The 18,432-nt window shown below is 42.1% G+C and overlaps 1 protein-coding gene across 1 annotated transcript in view; it reads right to left on the reverse strand.

Moving 5' to 3' along the window:
* The window catches only part of LOC147688870 (macrophage mannose receptor 1-like), a 758,166-nt gene that overhangs the window by 327,253 nt on the left and 412,481 nt on the right, over positions 1-18,432 (reverse strand). The window contains exons 14-15 of the mRNA XM_086941771.1: positions 15,912-15,999; positions 1,999-2,134 (exon numbers count right to left, since the gene is read on the reverse strand). Coding sequence (XP_086797897.1) covers positions 1,999-2,134; positions 15,912-15,999 — 224 coding nt within the window. The remainder of the gene's footprint in view (positions 1-1,998; positions 2,135-15,911; positions 16,000-18,432) is intronic.

An 18,432-nucleotide genomic window follows, 5' to 3' on the forward strand; every position in this document is an offset into this window, starting at 1 on the left:
GAGATCTGGGCCTAAATCCATTGATTAGTTTGCTCACCACAAAACCCCAGTTTGGACCCAGCCATATGTAAATCAGTCCTGACCCTCTGCCCATGGGAACAGCCCAACCTTAACTGCCAGGTCCTCCCTGGAATGGAAACAAGCATCCTAGGATCGGTTTTGGGGTATCACCCCTCATCAGCAGAGATAGCCAGAATCCAGTGGCATGGCAAGTTCGGGACTCATGTCTGGGCATCCCCGTTCCACTTGGGGGGAAAAATGCAAAAAGAACAATTGATGGACAGAATGCTGAAGAATGGTTGGGCTGAACTGTTCCCCTGGGGAACAGGGTCAAGACTGATTTGCATATGGCTGGGTCCAAACTGGAATGGCATGGTGAGGAAAAAACAATTGATTTAGGCCCAGATGGGGGTGAGTGCTTGACATTGTTCAGCATTCCGTCCATTGCTTGTTCCTTTTGCATTTGTCATCCTAAGTAGGATGGGTATTCCCAGACAAGGGTCCTGTTCTCGCCGTTCCACCAGACTCAAGCTATCATGACTGATGAGGGGTGATACCCCAAATCCAGTCCTCGGATGCATGTTTTTGATCAAGGGAGGACCTGGCCTTGCAGTTCGGCTTGACTGTTCCCATGAGGAGAAGGGTCATGATTGATTTGCATATGGCTGGGTCCTAACTGGAATGGCGTGGTGAGCAAAAAATCGATGGATTTAGACCCATATCTCTGTACTGGGAGTCAGCTGTGGCCAGTCCATTGGGGCTGAGGGGCCACACCCACTCACCTCTTGCTCTTAAGAACAGTGTTTGTTAGACTGAGCGAAGGTTGACCTGACAGACACTGTTCATTTTCAGGTCAGGCAACCAGGAGCTATACATGCCCTAAAGCTGAAATTTGCTGGGCTGAGGAAGTCACAGGTCCTGGGGGCGTAGCCTGCTCAGCTCAGCCAAGGACCTCGAAGCCCTCCCCCGTGTGATGAAGGGAAGCATCACTTATTGCCTTGCAAATGGATGCTTCAGCTTCAAGTCCTGAAGCGCCCAGGGTTGAGTGTCAATCAGTGGCACTTCACCACAGATTGGGGTGGGTTCAGCAGTCTCACCGACCCCATCCAACTCTGTGATGACATTGGGACTGCTGCCTTCCCTCATTGGGAAGGCAGCAGTCCCAAGTTTCCTGTGACCTCCGAAGCAGAGCTGCAGGTAAGTTTGATGCTTGCTGGCATGTATATATGAATATTTGGTAATGATTGTTATGAGTGGATGTGTGTGCGTGTGCATGTATGAATGTATGGCTGTATGGCTGTGAGGTTGTACTTGTATGTGCGCCTGTATGTGTGTTTCCCTTCCACCCCCCACCTCCTAAAATTACTAGCCACGACAGCTGGGAGTGTTATATATTGTTCAGCCTTTGTTCTTTTTGCACTTGTTGCACTAAGTGCAATGGGTATGCCCAGACATGGGTCCCATGCTCGCAATGCCTCTGTCAAAACTATCCTGGCTGAGGGGAGGAGATTCCCCGAAAACAGTCATAGGATGCTTGTTTCCAGTCCAAGGAGGACCTGGCCTAGCAGTTATGGGTGTACTGTTTTCATGGATTGCAGGGTCAATGTTGATTTGCACATGGCAGGGTCCAACTGAAATGGCATGGTGAGAAAACGAACAATGGATTTTGAACCAGATCTCTGTACTGGGGGTTATTATTTGACATTATTCAGCATTCTGTCAATCACTTGTTCTTTTTGCTGTTTTATTCATGGGCGCTGAAAGTGAGGAGGTGGAAAGCAGCCACAAAGACTTCCTCTCAGCTTTAGATGAGAACTAGTCTGTGGCACTGATCCTCCTTAGCCACATACAATATAGTAATCAACACTATATATGATTACATTTTCATAAATGGTACATTTGTAGAACATCATTTTAGAAATAACTATATCCTTGTAGCTACTTTATAGCAATACATCGACATAGAAATTTTTGGGGTTAGAATTATTGATAACATACCTCTGCGAATCTGACACACCCAACTCTGATACGAATCACAGTGCCTGTCATTCCATGAAAATCGTCCATGCTCAGCGCAGAGTTCAATTCCAAGATGATTATTAGGTTCTCCAAAGCCCCAATTTTCATAAGCAAACTGTGGCAGGAACAAGGAGAAATTACTTTTTTTTTAAAGACAAAATATAGATTATGCTTGTGTCATAACTATCATTGGCTATTGATCACAATCAGTTTCACAGTCAGGGACAATTAATTTGAAAAAGATAATACGTTTGCTACGGTGAGTTCATTTCATTGGAAGATGTTCATCACACAAAGAGTACTTGCTGAACGAATATACTCTAGGGCATCATCACTCTATCTGAGTTGCCATGACCCTGTAAAAATAAAATCACAATGGCCAGCAATGGTCAAACCTGCGCATGTAATGTAAACTGAGAGGTGGAGCTGGGGTGATCAAACATGGATATCTGAGCATCAATCTCTTAGTTAATAATCAAACAAGTTTCCCCATTGGTCGTATGAGCCTTTGATATTCGGCTTGAAACATTTTAATAGAGCCTGCTTCAGGAATATATTTCCCTCTCTGTAAAGTCATTTTTTTCTCCACAAAAAAGACAAAGGGGAAGATTGACAAGGAACTGACGCATCTGCATAGATGCATCAGTTTCCTTGCCCTAGTGTCAAATGTCCTTGCGCCACTGTGGATGCACTGTATTTACAATACAGTGCTTCATGGCGCAAGGATTGACAGATGCATCAGAAATTCTGACGCATTTGTTCGCCCAAAAGTCACGCATTGCTGGAGTTGTGTCGCAAGCATGATGCAACTTCAGCAATGTATTTTGAGGCCTATACCTACTGTACAGCGTCACTCCTTATGCCTGCTTCAAGCAGGCGTAAGGTTTTGAAGCATTGGCGTCCTAAAATTGGTGAGTGAAATCTTGTAGTTTTCACTGCGTCACTTTTACAAGGCCTTCCTGCCTGGGAACGCCCACCCTGCATACATTATACCTGACACAGGTATAATGTGATGCAGGGCTTCACAACATGATGCATTTCCCTAGATGCATCACATTGTAAATAGGCCGCATTGTTTGCGCTGCCGCTGCATCAAAAAAAAGTAAAGCAGTGGCGGCGTAAGGGGCTTGTAAATCTGCCACCTTGAATCAATAAATGGAACCTTTAAGTTATTAATCCAACCAGTATATAGGCCAAGTAAAGATAGATTTAAGAGATCAATCGCCATATGTATCAAAAAGTCATTTTGCGATCCTCAAATAGCGATTTTTTGCAAATCGCTATTTGAGAATCGCAAAATGCTATGTATGTAGGATTTGCAATACATTTTGTGAATCCTACATATTCCTTAATTGCGAATCTCAATTGCTTCACATAGCACTTTGAAAAATGCAAAAAAGTGAATTTTTCCAAGAAATCGCAAATTACCACCAACTTGAAGTTGGTGGTAATTTGCGATTCCTTTAGGCGAAATTGCACTTTTTTGGTGCTTCTTACATTGCATTTAAGGAATTGCAAAATTTGCGATTCCTTAAATGCAATCGCAAAAAAAGATTCACAAATTTTTGCGATTCCTTATTTTGCACGCACATGTGCTACATACATACCATTTAGCACAAATGCGTTCGCCGTTTGCGAACACATTTGTGCTTGATACATATGGCCCATAATCACAATCTGAAGACTAATTGTGCTAGTTAATTGAGTCATAATAAAATGATATACAGAATAGTGATAGTCGTAATGCAGAGTAATCAATTTGTAGAATTCAAAAGAAACTTTCCCTTTTTAATCTAACCATAAGCTGAAACTGAAAATCTCAAAGACAAATTCTAAAGGGGAAGCACAGAAGCTGGCAGCATGAGTTAGAGCTTCAATAGAAGTGCTCAGCATTAAGTGACTCAGTAAAAACAGTAAGGAAAGAGATTTAGTCCCTCTCAATGTCAGGAGAAAATCTGACTAACTAACTATGATACACCAATTAAGAATACAGTCAGCAGTTTCTAAGACATCCATAGCTCGTCCGCAGCGCTGAGAGCCAATCCCTGAATCTCATTTGAGGGGAGTTAACATACTCCATAAGTTGCGTACCTAATGCAATTAGGTACGCAGCTGTTAACCTTGGATGTTGCATCCTCCTGGTACAGCGTGGACAGGAGGTACTGAGGAACAGAATTTTGCATAAGCATAGGAGAGAAAACAGCATAAAGGTTACAGTAAAGCAAAGATTTCCAGTTAGTCACTAATGTCAAGCTAAGGTAACTCGAGAATCAAAATGAATGCACAGTACAGTATTATAAATCAGTGGCAAGAAATATTAATTGTCAAACGTGAATATTTGTTGAACATGGTTACAGTCTAATACAGTTATGTGCAAAGATCTACCAATTCAAATGGTTACATAATAATAATTCAATTAAGTGTGTCACAAACTAATACAATTAGACCACATTTTGGATATAATTGTCATATATAAGTGCATAAATGTAAATACATAACTTAAGTAGGGTGGCAACAAAATTACATTGCTCCAGGGGCAAAGACATCCACCCATCCCATTTCTCCACTGTGTGAGAAATTTCAGAAACTACTGTGGGTGAAACACTTTTATTTGACTCCCCTTTTTCTTTGCCCCATCAGACATTATAAATTAAATGGAAAAATGAATAATAAATGAGTGGCCAGAGCTGCTCACTAACTATGCACAGTTCATATCAAGAAGCGGAAGAGGCATATTGAAGCGAACAAAGTGCAGGGAGGAGGGAGGCACTGATTGGAGCAGCAATCTGAACATGTAGGGCAGTCCGGCAAGGACAGGGTTCATAATTATAGAAGTTATGGAATTTTAAACTAATAAATGCAGTAAAGTACTTAAAAGCAAGAAGCTCTAAATTGGTTATTTTAAGTTTCGCTGGACCAGGGCAATGTCAAAGTTTAGGCTGACAGCGATGGAGCGCCAGTTGGCTACAGGACCTACGCAGGCTCTGGTGAACAAAGTACCATTCTGGGTCGCAAATTGCGAGATGTGTAGATGCCAGGGCTCGCAGGTGCGGGATGTGCCGATCTTCTCGACTCAGTGAAAGCAATGAGTCAGTCTCGAAGAGAGGTGCCAAAGTCGAGAGGTGTCGGGAATGCACCAGATTTTGTCACACATCCAAGGGGATGCATCGATCTCAACAAGCTGCAGCAGTGGCGATAAGTTGTCCAATGCAACGATCGCTGGATGCAAAGCGCTGGTTCCAAGGTGATGAGCCGATTTTACCCCCACAACCAGGTCAACGCACTGGTTCTGCTACACGCAGACAGGGGATGCATTGAAATCCACGTTGCAAGTTTCTGAGTCATGCATGTGAGCCATGCACAGAAAGAGGGGTAGTGACTTGATATCAAGTAACAGGGAGCAAGCCAACCAGTGGAAATCACTTGGAGTGAAGGCAGAGTCCAGCTCTCCTTCAGCAGACAGAGTCGGACAGCAGCAGGCAGTAAAGCAATATACAGAAATGCAGGCCTTCCAGATCAGCAGTCCATTTGAGTCCTTTAAGCAGCAGAACAGTCCTTCTGTCAGAGCTTCCATTGCAAGTCTAGGAGTGTCTGATTTTAGTGGGTCAGAGACCTAGTATTTATACCCAAAATTGCCTTTGATGTTGAGGTGACTTAAAAGTAGCTCTCTGAAGTGCACAAGTATCCCTTTCAACCCATTCCTGTCTGCCAGGCTATCTGTAGGGGGTAATCAGTCCTTTGTGTGGGGACAGGACACTGCCTATTCAAGTGAAGTTTTAGCCCCTCCCTTCCATCCTGCCCAGGCAAGGCCATCAGAATATGTAGATGGATTCTCAGACACACCTATCCTTTCTATGTTATGGCTGTCTAGGGGAATGTACAAAGTGTGGGTTGTCACCGATCCCAGGCTGTCCAACAGTACATAGAAATGTCACTTTCTAAAAGTAGCATTTCTAAAACAGTAATGTTAAATCTAACTTCACCAGTGAGATGGATTTATCATTACGATTCCAAAGATATGAAACATAAGAAAACTACTACTCTCAGAAATTACAGCTTAAACGTGTATTAAGGAATTCTCAATGTTAGCCTATGAGAGGGGTTGGCATCACAGTACTGAAAAAAGAATTATCGGGGTTGTTACTACCGGGACATGCAAAGATTAAACACACATGTCCTACCTTTTACTTACATGGCTGCACTTAAGGTCACTTAAGGCCTACCTTAGTGGTGACATATATGGATTAAAAGGAGGTTTTAAGGCTTGGCAAGTAGTTTTAAGTACCAAGCTGAAGTGGCACTAAACTGCATAGATAGGCCTTGCAGTGACAGGCCTAAGACAGGTTTGAAAGGCTACTTATGTGGCTGGCACAATCAGTGCTGCAGGCCCAATAGTGGCATTTGACTTACAGGCCCTGGGCATATGTTTTACCACTTTACAAGAGACTTACTGTAAATCAGAGAGGCCGACCAGGTACACACCAATGTCACCATGTTTAGGGGAGAAGCACATGGAATTTAGCACTGGGTAGAAGTGGTAACATGTGTAAAGTCCTAAGGCCAACAAAAAGAATCAGCAAAAACAGGAGGTAAAAGTCCAAAAGTCTGCGATAAGACCCCCTTAAGGATGACACGTCTAACAATGAATAAACTTGTTGCAGTGTTAATACAAAAAGTTGTTCCTTTGATCTCAGCAGTAGAAACATTTGACCTACAGACAGCCTGTTCTGCAACAAAGATTTGAAAACTCTTGCAGACCGACTATGATATACATTTTTAATACTTTGTGCACACTGGGCCTGATTCACATAGGGAAAGCTAAGCTACACTTTGTATAAGTTTACGATTGATTGCTACTCACAAAGGAATTAATGACTAATATCTTTATGAGTACGGAGGCTCCGCACATAAAAAGTTAAGACTGTCCTATCTTTTTATGTGGAGAGTCTCTGTACTCATAAACATACTACTTGTAACTCCCTTTGTAAATAGTAAACAGTCATAAACGTACACAAAAGTGAAAACTTATCTTTCTAAATCAGACACATCATCTTCAACTCATCGAACACCGGAGACATAGGACAGTTTTTCAACAAAAAAAAAAGTATCTGATATATTGATTGTTTTTAAGATGGTTTTCGGACTGAGTATTTCATTCTTTCGTTTCTTGTTGTCAAGTTTGTTTGGCATTTTCCCAGCAACCCTTTTGATCATTGGCTGTGGCAGTTTGATTTTTCTTCTAATAAATAATTAAAACGGTCCAACCAACAACATTGAATTTGGTTACCCTTCTGCAAAAATGATGTGAGACACTGGAATTTTATTTTTGCTTTGAATAGTATTGGTACTGAGTGAAAACTGGCCTCAAGTAAGACAGGTCTTCTGGTTCAAAAACTGTTCGAAAGACACAGCACTTGAAGTTCCAGTGGAGTAGCCTCTATGGCATCTATTAATGTAAAACAACTTTTGAGGCCACTGAAGTTGTATCAATCCTTTTGCTATTAATCGTGAAGTATGCTGAGTATGATGAACACATCTCCGCATTCGAGTCATCAACAGCTTCAGTGCTGGAAACACCTGATCTGATTGAAATTGGTGCACCAGGGATGTCGCCATCCCTGGGTACCCTGAGCTTTTCGGATCTGCTTCAATATGTATGTCCATCTCCATTACCAGCAGTTGCTGCCAAACCAAAAGAGGGGGAAAAAAACGTTTTACTTTGAACATTTGTAAGCAAAAAGTCAAACTACTCTGGCAAAGACTCCCGGATACTGTAGCAATTACATGTACTAAACAACAATTGTAAAGAACTGAACATTGTTCAAGCCTGAAAAAGGAATTAACTGTTTCTCCTTTTCCAAGATAAAATATAGAGAAGTATAATAAAAAAGAACAGTTTGTACCTATCGACATTTTATAATTTGTGCACCCAGCCGCATTAGTAGAAAACAAATATATTGCCTTGCTTGCTTTTTTTTAAATCAAAACACATATATTCAACAAGAACAACAAAATACGGGGCATATTACCAACAACTAGCGATAATTTTTGTCTCTAACTTGTTTAGAGACAAAAATTATCGCCGCACATCGGCGATTTTTATCGCAGATAAAACTTGCTATTACCAAGGTTTATCGCAAATGCGATAAAAAACGGCCGAAATGCATGAATATCGCTGAAAAGTCAGCGATATTCATGCATTACCGAGCTAATGCTCTTAGCCATGTTATCCACCTCCCATTGGATAACATGACTAAGAACTGCTCAGGGCAGGTGTTAGCTTTTGGAGATATTCCCGCTTAGCGCGAATATCTCCAAAAGTTGATAATAGGAGATAGCGATGTTAGAGACTGTTTTCAGTCGCTAAGATCTTGGCACGCCCACTTTGCATCTCTTTAGTGATAAATATCACTGACATGCAGTGGGGCCCAAGATGGTCGCTATCTCCTACTAGCTGTCGCTAACTGGTGTTAGCGGCAGCTAGGTAATAGGGAGATAATTTTATCTCCGCCTTCTTGGCTTTTAAAGCCAAAAAAGCGGAGATAAACCCCCTTGATAATATGCCCCTACATTTTTATTTGGATAAAAAGGTATCCATAAAAGAATATCACAGATACAATTTACCAAAACCTCGATAAAACATATTTACATTTATAACTCATACAGGATCACTCGTACAGGTCACTGAACCACAAACATTCAGCAAGGCATCAGCTCAATAGTCAACGAATATAAAAACACTATCAGAAGACATTGATAGGAGAAAGTTAATTAAAGCATACTCATGCTATCAATAGCATAACGTCTGTGGCTTTTCATCTTCATAGCTAAAAACGTACAGGTACAGCAGGTGTTTCCTTCTTTGGATGGCATAAGATTCAATTGGAAAAGTCTACATTATCAAGATTACGGATAAACTTAAACGCATCTTTGTGATAAATAAATGTATCTTTTATAAACAGTGGCAGCAATATGTGTTTCCTCGAATCCCTATAAATGTTACAAACAAGTATAAACTGCATTGTGGATTGATTGGATTTGCCATTGTATGAGCATTTGGGTAACTTGTGAGAGCTAAAGCACATCTTGGGAAAAGCAGCCAAAAAGTGCAGTGTGCCTATTCACAAGCGTGTGAGATAAAATCTATGTTGCATGTTCGATAATAAAGTAAGGTGGATGTGGGCACTTGGTTGTATGGGACCTGTGCAGTATATTTACACAGTCAATTTACAACACTCTCTATTATCCCTATCAATCAAAACCGTTTTTAAACCTTTCTTACTAAATTGTAACACTACCTCCGGATGCTCAATGTTCAATTTGACATCCACCTCCTTTAACCAACCAGGGTATTCTTGCACCATATTCCAAAGTAAGGCAGCCTGTTATCATATATTTGGTGAGCTTGGAGCCATCTTTACTCCATATATTATGCCAGAGTGTGATGGGGCTTGTCTGCAAGCCATCTTCTAAATAGGGTCCGCTAATTCCTTCTGTGCTTAAATAAGAGGAGGCTTAGCAAGATACTGCTAATAATCTACCTAGAAAAAGATTTTCCTATGTCTGCAACAATTTGCAGTTTGTCAGGCCCCACAGGGCTCTGTCATTTACACTAGGGATGTATTTACTTCTGTGTATAGTGAGTAAGCATGGGCGGAAAATCCATTCCGCTCGCGGATTTTGCGGATTTTCGGCAAAATTCGCAATCCGCGAGATTCACGAATTTCCCGCAAAAACCGTGAGCGGCACGGATTGGGTCAAAAGTTGAAGCTGACTTTTGTAACTATTTTAGAATGGCGCCTGCAAGCTGCCAGCAAGCTGCCAGAACCATTCTAAAATAGTTACAAAAGTCAGCTTCAACAGTAAGCACTAATAGATAAAGTAAAGCAGGTGCTCGAGTTGAAGCTCAAATTCAGTTACACAATCATTAATCACCCCAAACTTGGGGTGATTAATAATTGTGTAACTTAATTTGACCTTCAACTCGAGCACCTGCTTTACTTTATCTATTAGTGCTTCCTGTTGAAGCTGACTTTGTAGCCATTTTAGAATGGCGCTGGCAGCTTGCCGACACCATTCTAAGTGGGGCTAACGGCAGAAGGGCACAAAGTGGGACAGATAGCAGAAGGGGACAAAAAACGAGTGGGGCAGAGGGCAGAAGGGCACAGAAACGAGTGGGGCAGAGGGCAGAAGGGGACAAAAACGAGTGGGGAAGAGGGCAGAAGAGCACAAAAACGAGTGGGACAGAGGGCAGAAACGAGTGGGGCAGAGAGCAGAAGACCACAAAAACGAGCTGGGCAGAGGGCAGAAGAGCACAAAAACGAGTGGGGCAGAGGGTAAAAGGGCACAAACACGAGTGGGGCAGAGGGCAGAAAGGCACAAAAACGAGTGGTACCGAGGGCAGAAGGGCATAAAAAATGAGAGGGTGGCAGTGATGAACCAAAGGGCGCATCTCGGTCTAAAAAATCCGCAAATTTGCACAAAATCGCAAATTTTGCGGATCGCGAATTCGCAAATCTGCAAATTGGCGAATCGCAAATTTGCAAAATTCGCCCATGCTTAATAGTGAGCAACTTTCTAATGGTCTTAAATACCCAATTTTTGTTGCAAATCTAAAAAGGGATTCTGAGGATCGAACAAATTTCAGTTCTGCTGCTTCCATATGTGTCCCCCATTGGCCATAACGAGCAAACTTCACACTTATATATGTAAAACGTTTTGTTGCAGCAAGTGCTACTCCCTTTTCGACTTAAGTCTCCGTTTTCCATGTCATGGTAGTGGGTATGAGGCCACCGTTAGACCGGGTGGTGTCAGTCGGTATTAAACCTGTGAAACCTAATACCTAGGTATTGTCATAGACACAGTGACAGTTCTAATTTAGTTATTCTGTTTTAATTCCTTGCCTACTGTAAGCTTTTCTTTATCTCTAATAATAAGTTAAACTTTTCTAGAACACGTGCAGAAATGGCAGGTCACTTAAGCTGAAATCATTCTTGTTTATATTAATTGGGGTGATGGAGTACTTCTGTATTTAACAAGGATATGCATTACTAATAGTGTGCTGAACAAGTAACCACCTACACTCAAATTCTCAAATGCACACTTTGTAAACTGATATGATACTATTGTCTATGCAACAATTTCGATATGATCTGTTAAAGTGCATTTTCCTGACTTATGCTAATTGGGCCTCAGCTAGGCCTCAAAACGATCTCGTCCAAAAGGGATTGTAGATTCATTGTTTATTTAACTGCCTGAAGTCATGTTAGTCTCTTTCTGAATTATACGGTTATGAAAAGGGCTATCTATCATGGGTACATTATTGTAACATGTTGTCAAAGATCTTCAACTTGCACAAAGCATTACATTACTTTACAATGCTTCACTGTTGTTTATGTAACTAGTTTGTTCTGATATATCCGGATGACATTAGGTCAGAAGGTCTGAATCAATATTCATGTAGTGAGTCGTTGCTTAGTTGATAGAGCTGTTGAACATGTATTTCTTTGCTCACAACACAATGATTCTGCAGTGTTCATGTTCTTCTATGGGGACATTTCCTATATAAACTGTTGAATTTTGAGAGAGCTAGAACTCTGAGAGACCTTCCTACGCTACGAGGGATGCTGTCCGATTCCTTACTGATTTTGCGGTACACTTGGGACTCAGAGCCTGATTTAGATCTTGGTTGACAGGTTACTCTGCCACAACAGTGACAAACATCCCGTTTGCCGAAATATAAAACCAATTATATCCGATGGGATTTATTGTTTGGCAGAAGGGATGTTCGTCATTGTTGGGATGGAGTAACCCATCGGCCAAGATCTAAATCAGGCTGTTAGTCTATTTCTGATGTTGCCTATTATTCTGCATGGTCCTATTCCTGAGAGCCTTTATGGCAATTACTTTATGCATTTGACTGAGATTTGTTGCATCTGCTGCTTACTATTTTTGTATTCTACCCTTTAGAATTTTGTAATAAAACTTCATATTTGTCCCCTGAATTCCACTCCAGGACTTTCTTACTGAGTCAGATCTTTCTTAATTGGCTCTATTTTTGTATGAATTTTTATAAACTATTTTAGGAACACTTTGCCTCATGAAACTGAGGCTAACACCATCCCTGATCGACCCAACCAGTGAACATAATTTTGAGCTGTAAAACTTAGGCGTACAGCGCACCCATAGGAATGGCCATTATAGTATAGCCCCTTACAATGTAAGAGTAGTGATGATAAAAATGGAGGCTTAATGTATACATGTGGAGAATGCTGATGTATTTTGTGCAATGTCAGTTTAGTCTTGTAGTAGTCTGAGGCGCTCATTATGATGTCGATTGGAGCTGCCTCTGACTAACATCAACGTGGTCTCGGGACCGACCGACCTATGGTCGGTGGTCTCAACATGCAACTACGATGTGACCACACATGGTGCGGTTGCAAGCTCACATTTCTCTATGGAAGCTTGTGCTGCGGTCGGAAACATCAGAAATGTGATTTTCTGCTAATCTCAGCACCGCATGGCAGGCACAATAGGTGCTCCCCAGCCCTCAATCAAAGGCCACAGAGGCATCGGGGCCCAGGTGGACCCCCCCAAAGTCATTTCCAACAGGCTTTTCCTGTTGGAAAGCCTGACATGATAAGTCTGTCTGAAACCAGCATCATAATACCCTCGGCAGAAATGCCATCCATAGGGGATTATGTGTGGCCTCCGACTGGCCAGTTTAAACTTCGACCGCCTACTTTTTAATTAGGCAGTCAGACTTTAAACCCACAATGTCGGTGAGCCTCCAGTCGCTTTTCGGTGGCTCACCGACATTGTACATCGCAATAGGGCCCTGAGGTCTCCAATCCCTCTTTTACTTTGAACATGAAATAAAATCAGTGGTCAAACAGTATATAAACTCTAGGGTTTGACCATTGAATAGGAGAGGGCTTCATTGAAGAAATATTGCCAGATTGCGGAGCCAGCTACTCTCAGTTTAGGAGTTGATTCCAGAAGCCATGCAGAAAGTATCGTTCGGTGAGAGCATATATTTTTGATTCATCACCTGAACTCTGATGAAGAATAGCAGAAGCTGACTATTCAAAGGTCTAAACAATTATAAGAAATACTTTTTCTGAATAATGCCTTAGCTCAAGTTTAGCATAGAGCTTATTGAAGCTTTAGTGGGTTAGGATGACAAAACTCATGTCTAGTTGCTTTTATTTTAGCTTTCTGTGTGGTAACTGTTCATGTTTTACGTACTATACTGAGGATTTAAAAATAAAAAAATGTAATTACATGTCCCTGTTTCTTAGTGCTTGATTTATTATTATTTTTTTTTTAATAACAAATTGGATTTGTAAGGTGCACAGCTACCCCAAGGGGTTTCCCAGTGCCGCCGCAGGCCCGGTAGGAAAGCTGTGATCAAGCAAGGAAGAATCTAAAAGTTGAAGAACCAAGGGCTAGATGTACTACCCGTTTTTGCATATGCAAACGGGTTTACAAACCTGTTTGTGCATGCAAAAACACATTGGGCCATGTACATAGCCAATTTAGAGTCACAATTTTTTTGCGACTCGCTAAAAAGGTTTTGAAACTCACTATTTGGAAGCGGCTTCCCTTCCAAATAGCGAGTCTCAAAACAATGTACTAATGTACATTGCGCAATTGCTGTTGCAAAACACTCACAATTACCACCTACTTCAAGTAGATGGTAATGCATTTACAAATGGGAAGGGGTCCTTAATTTTTTAAGGGCAGGCAGTGGTCCCAGGGACCACTGCCTGCCCTTAAAAAATGAAACAAAAACGTTTCATGTTTTTTTTTAAATGCATCCAGTTTTTCTTTTAGGAAAACGGTCTGGATTAAAAAAGAAAAAAAGCTGCTTATTAAAAAGCTGTCACTGACATGGTGGTCTGCTGAGTCCAGCAGGCCACCATCCCTGGGAGGGCTGGCATTTACAATGGGCTCGCAAATTGTGAGAGGCTCATTAATATTAATGAGCCTCACAGTTTGCAACCCCATTGGGAATCGCAAAACAGTGTAAACACACTGTTGTACATTTCATTTAGCGCCTCGCAATTTGCGATTCACAATGTGTCGCAAAGGGCCAGGCGCTAAATGAAAGGGTCGTACATCTGGCCCCAAGTCTTCAAGCTTCTGTGGAATACACTGTATACAGTTTCCTCACGTAGTGAGAAAGGTAAAGAGTTCCACCGGATTAGTCCTAAATTAGAAAAGGACCAGCCATTTATGCAAGAGAGTTTGAATTTCGGGACAGAGAACCTCATCTGATGGGCAGAGCGCAGAAGGTGAGAGGGTTGGTAGCATTGAACTAGCTTTTGCAAATATTTGGGGGTCACTCCAATTTTAATTTTAGCCATGTATCATAGGGCTTTAAATCTTATTCAGTAAAAGTAAAATTAAATCTTATTCAGTTCTCCACCATCAGCCAATGAAGGCTATGAAGGAAGCTGGTGAATGAAGAAGATTTAGGCACTTGACACAGTAGTCTAGCAGTCGCATTCTGCACCACTTGTAGTCTTTGGATTATAGCTTTATTGGAGCCCAGATAGAGAACATTGCTGTAGCCCAGCCTAGAGGGAACTAGGGCATGGACTACCGATTTCTGAGCAGATAGAGGAATCATCCATAAAAAAAATTCAGCCATTTTAAAATATTAAAACAGACTTGGTGACTTGTTGTTTCATAGAAAGATGCTCGTCAATGATGAAACCCAAATTATGAACGTGGTGTACCGGCGAGGGCAGCACACCCGTTTCAGGGGGCCAATGTTGAGGACCCCAAAGATCATGTTTTTCCCTAAAATCATAACTTCAGTCTTATCACTGCTCAGATTGTTTTGCATCAAAGACCCGACTTTACTCAAACGTTGACTTTGTTATTCATAAACAAACGACTGTTTGGATAGCCAATTCAATGTTGGTGCTTTGAACTTAGTCCGCGCATGTGAGGGTTAGAAATGGGACCCCTGCATTGGGTGTGTGTCTGGGCACCTCAGGGTCAGGCGGCAGGTTGAGACTCCATTGGTGATGACTTTAAATACAACCTATTGTATTAATGATGTGGGGTTCAGTGACCCATATGAGAGGGTGAAGGGTGAAAAAGCCAGCCGGTGGTCATGGCTTCTCTAAATTAATTAAATAAAAAGCCTCGGAGAATGAGAGTGTGTTCTCAGGCAGGGCCTCAACAAATAAAATGAGGTAAACTGTTAAAGTGGTGGACAAGGGACTCTAAACAATGGCAACACCCTCACACTCCTAATAGACTAGCAGTCATCCACAACAGAAGCATTCTTGTATCCCTTGAAGAGCACTAGGCATATAATCAACAGCACTCACACCACTCATTGAGTAACATGACGTGAAGTTGTTCAGAACTGAACTTCTTTTGCAATTATTAGTTACACAGTTTCAGTCTACCTCCTTTTAACTCAAGTGCACGGGATCATTATACCAATATTTTTGTCTCTGAAAGGTGATTGCAACTGTTCAAATGTAGACTTAATATTGCTAGTTACCGTATTATACCCCTTAGATCATACCAGTGAATCTACTGCATATGTATCACTTTGTAACCAACGTTGTCAGTAACGTATAAAACTAAGATCTCAGTTTTTTACCAACACCGTTTCCTGTAATGGAATTATAATGTAATCAATATATTTCCTTAAATAATTGTTTACATCATATACAGCCCAACAAAATTGCTCCTGTTTTATTTAAATAATAACTCCCATACACATATGGGCTCTGCTTCCAAAAGAATAGCGCAGAGCACAGAGTGAGGAAAACAGGAAAGAAATGTATTGTATGAACAAAAGTGCGAAGTTCAAGTCACAAACATATTTTGCATCATGAATAGGAACTTGTAGATTGTGTACTTACAGGGGTGTCATCTGTCCAAGTAAATCCAGACCCTGGATCTAACATTCGAAGACCAATCCAAAATGGGTCATGGTCACGAGTGTGGGGCCTTGAAAAAAACACAAATACGTTATTTAAACAGTGTTCGTTGTTGCACTGCAAATTTTAACCAAAATTAAGAACTTAATAAAATGGCTGAGGACTTACACATACACAGACATAGCCTATGTGTCAAGAAACATGTTCAATCCCACAACAAATCATGCAAAACTCCAACACAATATGTGATAAACACAAACTAGCATAACCCACCATTAATTTCAGGAAAATTTTGGATTTGCCAACTCTGGAGGAACCCAATTTTAAACACTGCAATTGTTGATGAGTGTTTTTAGGTTCATGGATGCTATGGATGTGACCTCCAAGTCCATAGTGCTCTCAATCTGGTGCTATAGTTGTGGAGGTCATGTTCAAATTCCAAGGGAAGGGAATCTCTCTGGTGCTGAATATCTCTGCAGGTTGCTGGGGAAGAGCTTTCCCGGGAGCCTGAGGCTGTCTTTTGAGTGTTTAATGATGAGCACTCATTTCTTTATTTTTTTTAATGTATTTTATTGAGTTTTCATTTTAACAGTATACAATCTGATACAGGAGTCAAAGGTGCACATCAGTCTACTGGTCATCAGTTAATGTTAAAAATAACCCATCAATTCTTCCGCACCTCAGGAAAGAGAGCAGGTATAACATTCTTCCAGTTCAGATCGCAGTACATTCATACAGTAGTTATGATGCAAGACCAAGTAAGGGTTATCTCTGGTTTTAACCCTAAGGACTCATTTGTGACACTAGATCCATGTATAATGAAAGAGAACCAACACAACCACCCCCACCTCCCTCCTATCCCACCCACATCCCCCGGTGCATCAAATTATGCAGCCATTCAGTCAAAGTCTGTACACCAGTTGTACCAGCATTGTGCGACATTAGCATGTGGGGACCAGTGTTGGCCATCGTTCCCTCAGATGTCTACCTAGTCAATCCTACATGATCCACCGCCACTTCAGTAGTATACATTGAACTGAAGGTGAAACCATTTGAATATCCAGAGACGATCCTTCAGCTGAGTCCGCCCCTGGGGCTTGCAGCAGCCCCACTAGCGCCTCCCAGGCCCTGGAACCCCCATTACCTTATCTCCTTGGGCTCGTCTAGCAATTTGAAGCATGACTGTGCTTTCACTCGTTGCCCATTTAATCATTTCCATTTTCCATCTCTGGACACTAGGGCCTCGTGCGGCCTTCAAATGCTCAGTGATATCCCTCTTGGCCAACAATAACCCCAACTCCAAAAACGTACTTGTTACCTTCATCTTGGGCATGTGAGGGAACCAGTGAAGCAATCAGGTGGCCATGTCAGGCGTTATCTGACGTTCTGTAACCTCACAAAGCAGCATAACTACATCCTCCCAATATATGCCTAGTTGCGGGCAGTCCCACATCATGTGACTAAACTCCGCCCCCTCTAAGTTAAAACGTGGACATTTGGCAGTGTCGGTATTAAAATGTTTGTTGATCCTGGCAGGAGTGAGGTATGCCCTATGTAGTATAAAGAAGTGGATCAGTTGGAAGCGGGCTTCCTAGTGCTTTTCCACACCCTTCTAACTCTCTGAGCCCAAGTTTTCTCAGGGATCTTCTTACACAGATCCAAATCCCACTTCTGCTGCAGTTCCCTCAATGGTGTCATCCCCTCGCCAGTCATCCGCCTACATAAGCATGTAACTGCCTTAAAGGTCCATACTGACACGCCATGGATGTCTGCGGTTCTGACAGCCCCTCCCGCCAATGTCGTTGTATTGCTGAGACCTGACCCGAATGTAGCAAGAAATCCCCACAAAGAAGGCTATATCTGTCCGGTAGGGCCTGGAAGGGGAGGAGAGCGCTATCCTAATATAAGTCTCCCAGCACTTGTAGTCCCAAAATCTCCCACTTTGATAGAGCAGCCTAATCCCCCCATGTGGAAACACAATGCACATATCCAAAGGTATCTCCGGGGCATAGGGCAGATTAATCTTGGTTCTTCATTGGCTCCGATTCCAACATAATTTCATCGTCAGCGCCTCACCAGATAGTGTCCCAAGTCACAACGGCTGTTAGAGTATGATAGAAGACAGTACGTGCCTGGGAAGTCCCTTACATTCTTGGCTGTCTGAGCCTCGAAATTATAGCGCCACTGCCTGGGTAAGCCACTGCAGCTGGGCCGCTAAGTAATACGTCTCAAAATCAGGAACCGCCAGTCCCCCATCGGCCCTATGACGCCTCAATGTTTGAAGTGCGACCCACCTCCTACCAGCCGCCTATGTAAAACCCCCAACCATAGACCGGAGCTGGGTAAAGAACGACCCGGGATCCAAATTGGCAATGTCCTAAAGTAATCCCAGAATGCCAAACTACCACGGAGATTTTGTGTTGCTATGCCCACATTGCCATCCAAGAGGTCAGCAGGTGTGTGGTAGATATTAGTGCCAAGATAAGTCAGACAGCAATATTCC

The sequence above is a fragment of the Lissotriton vulgaris genome, chromosome 10 (assembly GCF_964263255.1).
Source record: "Lissotriton vulgaris chromosome 10, aLisVul1.2, whole genome shotgun sequence".
Lineage (NCBI taxonomy): Eukaryota > Metazoa > Chordata > Amphibia > Caudata > Salamandridae > Lissotriton > Lissotriton vulgaris.